This window comes from Lates calcarifer, linkage group LG11 (assembly GCF_001640805.2).
Source record: "Lates calcarifer isolate ASB-BC8 linkage group LG11, TLL_Latcal_v3, whole genome shotgun sequence".
NCBI lineage: Eukaryota > Metazoa > Chordata > Actinopteri > Centropomidae > Lates > Lates calcarifer.
Genome location: NC_066843.1, coordinates 15,793,069 through 15,801,994, shown reverse-complemented (window position 1 = coordinate 15,801,994; position 8,926 = coordinate 15,793,069). Strand labels below are relative to the sequence as shown.

General features: G+C 44.0%; 1 protein-coding gene across 1 annotated transcript; it reads left to right on the top strand.

The window, feature by feature from the left end:
* The first annotated feature begins 6,070 nt into the window (after positions 1–6,070).
* LOC127143027 (protein shisa-9) lies at positions 6,071–8,405 on the top strand. Its single transcript, XM_051074071.1, has 2 exons — positions 6,071–7,337; positions 7,760–8,405. Exon 2 carries the CDS (start codon positions 7,836–7,838, stop codon positions 8,403–8,405), a length of 570 nt encoding a protein of 189 aa, XP_050930028.1. The 5' UTR covers positions 6,071–7,337; positions 7,760–7,835.
* Positions 8,406–8,926: the final 521 nt, after the last annotated feature.

The window sequence follows — 8,926 nt, the reverse complement described above, 5'->3', positions numbered from 1 at the left end:
TGTGTCCTGGCAGTCATGCACAATATTGCCTGAGTGTGTGTGTGTGTGTGTGTGTGTGTGTGTGTGTATGTGCCTGCTCCCAATCAATGGCAGGTATACGATGTCTGGCCCCTGCAGTCAAGGACGAGCTTGTAGGAGGGCAGTGGCTCAGGACGGTGTTGAACAGGACAGTGAATAAAAAAAGAAAAGAAAAAAACTCCTACAACCGCAGACATCCATCAACCCTACAGATGTCATCCAAGAGTTTTAGTCCACTAACTTAATCACTTCATCTAATTCTTCCACACCTTGTTTTATCGCCTTTTATCTTTCCTCTTCAGTTTTTCTACTAGTATGTATTCATTTCATTGCTTTTACACTTTGACTTTCTCTTAAATTATTTCATTTCCCACCACTTTTTTGCATTCCTTCATCTCCCTCTCTCTCTGTCTGTATCCTGTCATGGCCTTGTCTGACTTCTCATCCTCACATAACTCCCTCCTTTTTCTTCCTGTTCGTCTCCACCCTGAACTAATCTATAGTGAGTGACAGTCAGAGAGTATAGGAATGATGAGGAGTTATAGCAAGCGAGAGGAGTGACACGGAGCGAGAAAAAGCCTGTGCTCCCACGAGGAAAAACAGAGTGAGAGTGACAGGCGTGGCGTGGTGTGGCATATACACTGGAATCTAAGAGAAGACAGTTTGATGAGAGGATCGGAAGATGAGGGGAGAAATTGAGACAGACCAAGGGAAGGATAGAGTGAAAGTAAAGAGGGGGGACATGGTTTGAAGTGGCAGCATAGGCGGCAGGTGACAGAGATGAAGACAAAGAATGAGGCTGGCTTTGAGGAAACGTGTTTACCTTCCTTAAGTTTTCTAGTAAAACTTAATGAGAGGTGAGAGTTAAAGGAGGGGAGAGGTAAAAAGAGGAAGTGGAGAAGAGAGGTGGAAGATGAGAAGAAAGTAGAGGAGAACGGAAGGGCAAAATAATGGAGATGAGTGCCAGGGAAAGGGGAGAGATGCAAGAGGAGGAGAGGATCAACATGGAGAGAAAAGTTAGAGAGAGGAGAGAAGAGAGGGGAGTACACCTAAAAATCTGATAATACAGTCATCTACTTTTAGTACAGTAAAAGGTTTAAAATCAATAATACTTATTAGGGGTGTAAATGAATACAAATATTATATTGAGATATGAACAGTACTTGAATTTTTGCAGTAATATTTGTCACCCACCCCCCTCAATCAATTATTCAGTCTACTCAAAACACAGCCAACATACACACCTTGCTACAGTTAGTGGAATTTACTATTTGCAATGGTCTCAGGATCTCTGCTAGCCAACAACTATAAATCCATTGAGAATTCATTGACAGAACACACTTTGTATAACCTCTGAATTTGTCTCATAATGACTTAGATGTGTCAAAATGTAAACGAGTAGGGTACAGGCTGAAAACACTGAGGAATAAGTGTAGATTTAAATCTAGACATCAAGGAGGGTTCATGCTCAATAATGTTTCATCCATTTCTCCTATACTCATTGGTGAGTGCAGAATAAAGCTTGAATGACACTACACACGTGTTAATTTTATGATCCACTATTGAAGACTGACACTTTAGTGACTAGACAGTAGACGGGAAACTGACAAGCTGAAGTTAGCGACTGTCTCAAAGTGCATGCTAAATGAGGACGAGATCTTTTCAGATATTTGTCAATAGCTTTCTCTCTTTTTTCTCAAAAAACACACTCACTGCTCAAGACCAGTGTTAAATTCATGTGAATTTCCCTCCTAATAAAACGCCATGTCTTATTTTCATTATTCATTTCCAACCGTACATGTTCGTTTTCTCTGCTGCTGAACATGGTGTCTTGCTTGGAGCGGGTGGTGGTGATGGTCGCTTATCAAGAGCTTCAGCCATTGTTGTGTTTACAATACAAGAAGTTAGAATATGTCCTCTAAGCAGAGCTACTCCTTCAGGGCAGTCTGAACACTACAGTGAGTCACTCTCGGAAAGAGACGAGATGGGCCAGACTGGCAGGGGCTCGCTGGTTAGCATGCTAACTAAACAAGTGATAGAACTAAGGCAAAATATTGCTGTTACTTTCCACTCCTGGAAAAAGCTCTTGGCAAATGCTGTATACTCTCAACTTTTCCTCCAGACTGGTAGGCAAACAGCTGTTAATGCTGAAGTTAGCTATGTAGTGCTAGCAAAACTTACAAATGGCTCCTTTAAAGCCTGGTCACACCAGAGAAATCATTAGACAGGCCACTCATGGGTTAGTAAGTTCACTCAGTTTATTCAGAAGACATTCTTGTGTCATCAACTTCTGTCTCATAACTGTTTGCAAAACACTGCTCTTTTATGGAACAGTCAATGCTCAGACAGAGGGGGGTTAAATAAATGTGAATTGTGTAACACAGCCAATAGGGAACAACAGTTTTCTCCATGTTGTCTCCAGCTCTCTGTCCCCTCAAAGGTCAGCACTGTCAACACGGCTTTTTTGTTGGTCGGTGACGCAAATTTTACAGTGAGCTTCACCAAAGCTGAACACCACAAAAAAAATGTAGCAAATCCACTTATGACAGCATTGAAATCATGAGAATCGTGAGAAACTGTTCACTTCAACCTCCAAAACAACACAATGCAAAACCAAAATAGTGGTAGAAAAAAAAAATTAAGTTCGATAACTGAGGAATCTAGACAACTTCTGTCCACTTCTAATATAGAGCCCCTCCAATTCCTGTTTAAATCAGAGTACAGATATTTTGTGACATAAACAGATAGTAGCTTTGCCCCCAATCCTAATATTAACATGAAACTACCATGAGATGCACAGAAGAAAGAGAACAAAAGGAAGACGACAGAATAGGAAGGAGAGGAGGGAGAATGTGTGCTATTAGACCGCAGCCACGCAGAGAAAAAGAGAGAGAGAGTGAAATGATTTAAGACAGATCTCCCATTCAATCTGTACTCTCTACCCTCCATCCCGCTCCCAGGATTCCTCCTCCCATTCCATCTTCCTGCCTCTCCATCCCTATCCCTATTTCCTTCCCGTTTTTGGTTTGCAGCCAACACCCTTCACTCTAGCATTGCACTGCCTTCCTGAGTGCTGAGACGCAGTGTCTTAAACCTGTCTTCATTCACAGCAACTTTGATTTCTTCTTCTAAATGAATGGCCTGTTTTCCATTAGAGAAAATCTGCTGAGGACACTTTAATGTCAGACTCGTGGAGGGGGGGTAGGAGAGGGGGATTAGCTGATTTGTGGCGCATCACATAACTGTAGTGTAAAGTGTGTATTTGGGCATGTTTGTGTGCGTTTTGTGAGCGTGCACGTGCTCTATGCGTTTTCTTGACATAAGTCCCGTTGCACTTTGCCAAAGATTTTAAGCGAATTTAGGGCGAGAGGCTTGGACAGAATACAAACAGCGAGCAAAGATGAGCTGCAGGAAAAACAACAACAACAACAACAACAACAACGAAGAAGAAGAAGTGTGGCTCAAACACATATAGGTCTGTAAGCATGTGAGAGAGTGAAACGGAAGATCAAGTGAGGAGAAAAGACAGAGATGAGAGAGATGGTGACAGGGAAATTAAAGAAAAGCTTTTAAGCTTTTATGCCAAAAAAGTTTGAAAATGAATATTTAAGTTGAATATAATGTCAGCCACTTAAAAACAGAATAAAATATTAAGCGGAATTTCCTCTGCTGCTTTTTTTTCTGTTTTCTGGCCATGAATGCCCGGTTCATGGTCAGACCCAAAGGCACTACTCCCCCTCATTATTATTATTATTTAAAATCTAGTTCACATTCAACATTTTAGCTGGGATGATTCAAAATTCATCACATTTTCTTTAAATATTTCTTCTTCCTGGGAATTTTAACTCCTGCCCTATCTCTGTCATGCATTTTATTCTGAATAATATTCCCTCTCTTTTTCTCTCTAGGTCTAATATGTCACTTTCCCTTGAGACAGTTTTTTCTTTTTTTTTCCCTCCTACCTGTCTGCACTTCCTTCCTATCTATATCTCTCCCCCACTCCCTCCTACTATCCCTCTGTCAGTTCCTATTCCACTTGCTATCCCCATGCTTCTTAATCCCCCTCCCTTCCCTGCGATAATTCCTCTCCTCTTTCCCTCCCCCGACTCCTCTCTGTCAAGCCCCTTCCCTTTCTACCCCGACTGTCCTCCTCTCTCCTCCCCTACCTCCCTCTCTTCCTGCCTTCCTCTTCCTCTGTTTATCTCACCCTTTCACGTCCTCCTTCTCTATTCCTCTCCTTCCATCCATCCATGCCTTTGCATTCTCTCTCTCTCTCTCTCTCCCTAAATCAGCCCTGATAGACTGCAGCACCACACATGTTCCAGACATGCTCACACAAAGACCAGGATGTGCAGAGGTATTAGCACAGTAATTACGCACAGGCACAAACACAAGTCACACACACACACACACACACACACACAGACATGCATCACACGTGTATGCCTGGTCTTTACAACCTGCCGCTCAGTCAGCACTAATGCTCTTGTTTGTTGGACGGGCGTTTTGGGAAAGGAAAGTAGCACAGAAGAGAAAGAAGCAGAGAGTCAGGGGAAGGATGAAAAGAGAGACTAGGGATAAAGGCTCAAAAATAATGTGGGGATGGAAAAAAGAAGGAATAGGACAGGGGAGGCAGCCAAAGCAAACTGAAAAGGTTAGACAGACAGGAGGTAAACAGAGATGAACGGATAAAAAAAGAACAATGGACATTGGGGGTGGGGGGTGGGGGATGGTGGAAGGAGCACGAAGGAAAAAAGGAGCCAAAAAGAAAAACACAAACGTGCGACAAAACTGCAAGAGGAGAGAGTGTCGGTGACACATGACGAGGAGAGAGAGGAGGAGAGTGAAAGGGAGAGTCAGCAAGCGTTCAGTTGCCCACAAAAGATGAGCGAGCGTGTGTGTGTGTGTGTGTGTGAGAGAGAGAGAGAGAAAGAAACAGAGAGGGGAGGAGTGAGTGAGATAGAGGGAGGAGTGAGTTTGGAGAGGGAGGAGTGAGAGAGAGAAAGAGAGAGACAGAGAGAGAGAGAGAGAGAGAGAGAGAGAGTGTGAGACATTGTCATCCGGTCCTGCCAGAGAACAGCAGCAGCAGCAGAGCGAACAGCATCACCAGTGGACGGGATTGAGGCGCACTGAGCAGACCGAGGAGGAGAGGAAATAAGGGAATTCACGCTGATGAAGAAGCAACAACAAAGGGGGAGGACGGAATAAAAACAAACAAAAAAAGCATTTTATTGCTTCTCCTTGCTCTTCACACTTCTGTTTGGAGCATCCCACAAGCAGAGCACCAGTGAAAACACATACATATGATATATATATAAAATTCCTATACATATATATCAAATTATGCCTGTTTTCAAAGAAGCTGCAGCCGGACAAGGACTGAACTGACAGCAAAGTGAATCCATTGCATGAAAAATTGGGAGATAATATGCAGCATTTGCTTAAAAACTGTTGCATATTAACGCTTTGAGATTTTTTTGGTCCATTTTTTTTGCTTAAAAAAAGCAAAAAAATTTGATGGGAAATTTGAAAAACTGGCAACTGAGTTGTTGAAGCAACAACAAAGAGCTGCTGCTGCAGACAGTCCTATATTTCCAAGAGGGAGAAAGAGAGAGAGAGAGAGAGGTGGTGGTGGGAGGGGGGCTTCTTTTTGAAAACAGGATATTTTTTGATCTGCCCTCGGTGCCACACTGCTGTTCAGCTGTCGCATCTCCACTTGTCTCTGTCGTCCGAATGGGCCGGGGGGAGTATTATTATTCCAGTGAGGCTTGTGTGAGCGTGCCGCTGAAAGTGCAGGGGGCAGTCCACAGGCTTCTCTGAACCCACTCCCTCACCCACCCACCCCTCCACCCGCCCACCTCCCCCTCAAGCTGATATTTCCTCAGGGCTTAAGAGGAGAGGGGAGAGGTAAGTTGTGGAAGAGAGGGAGAGAGAGAGAGAGAGAGAGAGAAAGAAAGAGGTGGAAATATCAAAAGAGGAAAGACTGGAGATTAAGATCAGGGTGTAAACAAAGAGCCATAATCAAGAACTGACGAGAGCAAGAGGAAGAGGAAGAGGAAAAAGAGCCGTCAAAGAACGATCCATTAATGTGGGACACTCCACTCTGGTCTTCTATTGGATGCAGCAGGACTAAGACATTAAGATCAGAGATTCAGTATCACAACATCAGCCCTCCCCTCCCTCTCTCTTTTTCTCCTCCTCTCTTCTCTCCCCTTTAGTCTGAGCACTTGTAGGGCAGGACTGAGCAGGCTGACAGACAGAGAGTGCCCAGCTGGTGTCCTGGGTCTGTTAGAGACCCTGGGATCCACGAGGGGGGGAGAAAGGAGGAGTGTGCACGGAGCAGCAGCAGCAGCAACAGGAGCCCAGCATACACACACACACACACACACACACACACACAAAAAGAAGCCACTGGACTCCTTGTGTGTGTGTCGCTTAAAAGCTACAGAGTGACACTGACAGAGCACTGTCACCAGGAGGATTTGAGCTGTTTGCGAATGTGTGTGTGAGAGTGTGTGAGGGTGTGTGCGTGTGTGTGCATGAGAGGAAACACTCCTCAAGTGCAAGAGGGACGCTTCTGGACTGCAACCACCATAGGACTTCAGCTTGACAAGAGCCCGGAGTTATGTTTTAAAGAGTTTTGAGCAGCTGCTTTTACCTGTTGGGTCTTTGGCTGGAAATCTATGAAGGAACTATCCTACATAATCATTTCAAAATAAAAGCTGACTATTCAATATCACTCCAATCAGGGACTGAAAGACTGGAACTATACTTCTCAAGGAGGGAGTAACATTCACCAAAGTGGATCAAGGTGGCGGGGATGAAAAAAGATGCCCACCACCAAAATAAAAAAGCTTCCTTTGAACAGTGACATTGAGAGTAGGAGGATAATAGATGCAAGTTAAGCTCTGAGGAGGGACAAGTGGAAAAAAACACACCACGCTTTGGTTAGAGTTTTTTTCTTCCCTGGACATCAGATCTGATTTGACTCCAGACTTGAGCATTAAGAGTTGTTATCCACTCAGGAATATGAATCCGTCTCTGTGAGTGAAAAGCCTTTCATGTGGGAGCCCGTGACTATCTGTGAGTTTGAAAGGAATCTGCCTTCTTTTTCTGCTGGCGCCGTCAGGAACCCAGAGTTCCTCACTTTTCGCGGATTATTCATCCACTCGGCGGGGGAGCTTACTGCTAGAAATGCCAGAGGCGAGTTCATTCGTAGGTAACACGCCCTCCTAAACTGGATTCCCTCCAAGCCACCAGATTTGGATTTGTCTACAACCGCCTCTGCTGTCTGCTCATGACATATGGCTTTGTGAAAGGTGACATTTCCTGAATTTTAGAATATTTATTTACTTTGATACGTACACACACACACACACACACATATACAGTAGTCTGCCAGGGACTGTGATGTGTCTGTGCATGTGAGCTCCTGCTCACAGGGGACTCATTCACTCCTGTTAGGAGCATGTTGTGATGGGAGATTGATTTCTCTCACTCACTTGTGTCTCTGCCCTTTGACGACAATTTAGTTTGCTGTAACTGTGTGCAGTAATAATTCCCACAGCACTAATTGAATGCTGTTTTATTTATCTTCCAGGCATGAAACTCCCTCTAGTTGCCATAACTGTTGTCTCAGTGTTTTCTAAAATCTAAAAGGCTCAGAGATTGATTCATTTACTACAATATAAGACTCTGGACATGTTTAACTTTATATTTCTTTGTTGTTTTTTAAACTTAGGATCTTTAATTTGGGCCTCTCATTAACAATTACACATCAGCTCTAAGCCATCACAAGACATTGGAGTAAGTCCAAGATGGCCACCTCCATGCATCCACTCTTGATAAGCTTCTCTCTGGCCATTCTCCTGGGTTTGACCTCTCTGGGTGGACTGAATTCTCGGCCCTCAGGTCAGGCTTCGGCCCAGGTCTCCACCAACAACCAGACAACAGAGCCCTCCGCGTTACCAGAGGCTGCCCTGGCTACGCCCACACCAGATCCTGAGGACCAAACAGCTCCATCCGGCGGTAACCGATGCTGGGGTTACTACGATGTCATGGGCCAGTGGGACCCACCGTTCAATTGTAACGCGGGTATCTACTTGTTCTGTTGCGGTTCCTGCTTCTACCGCTTCTGCTGCCAGTTCAAAATTCACAGTTTGGACCAGACTTCCTGTTCCAACTATGACACACCTGTGTGGGCGAACACTGGGAAACCGGCGGCACCTGTCACAGAGGCCCACGAGGAACCAGACCGGGACCGAACCCACATGATCGTGTATATTATCTGTGGAGTGGTGGCCATCATGGTATTGGTCGGGATTTTCACCAAGCTCGGGCTGGAGAAAAGTCAAGGGGGACAGACTGACATGACCAACTCCAGGTAGGAACTGAGAGAGGTGGATGGATGGCATTGCTATTGATATTGGGCAATGAAGGGGGTGATTATTGATCTACCCTAATGGACGTGATCATGAGTAGCAGATGATGGTGGTGATGATAATGATGATATCACATCAACAATTACCATGAAGTTAATGGATTTAATTTCATAAGATTTCCATTGAATAGTTGAATGAATGGATGCATGGATGGATGTGTTGTCTGATCTTTCAGAGTTAAAGTAAGAGTTCAATATTTTAGGAAATATACCAAGAATTAGGATGAGAAGATGGATACCATTCTCATGTCTGTATATATGAAGCCACAAGTAGCTGCTGGTTAGCTTAGCTTAGCATAAAGACTGGCTCTGTCCAAAGTTAACAAAATGCCAGGACCTAAAATAACTACTAATAAATATGTTATATTTTGTTTGCTAAATCCTAAAACATCATACAAAAATTAAAATGTAAAAACAAGTTGGGGTTTTACACACTATTATGTTCCAGACCAGTTTTTGGTTAGGTGT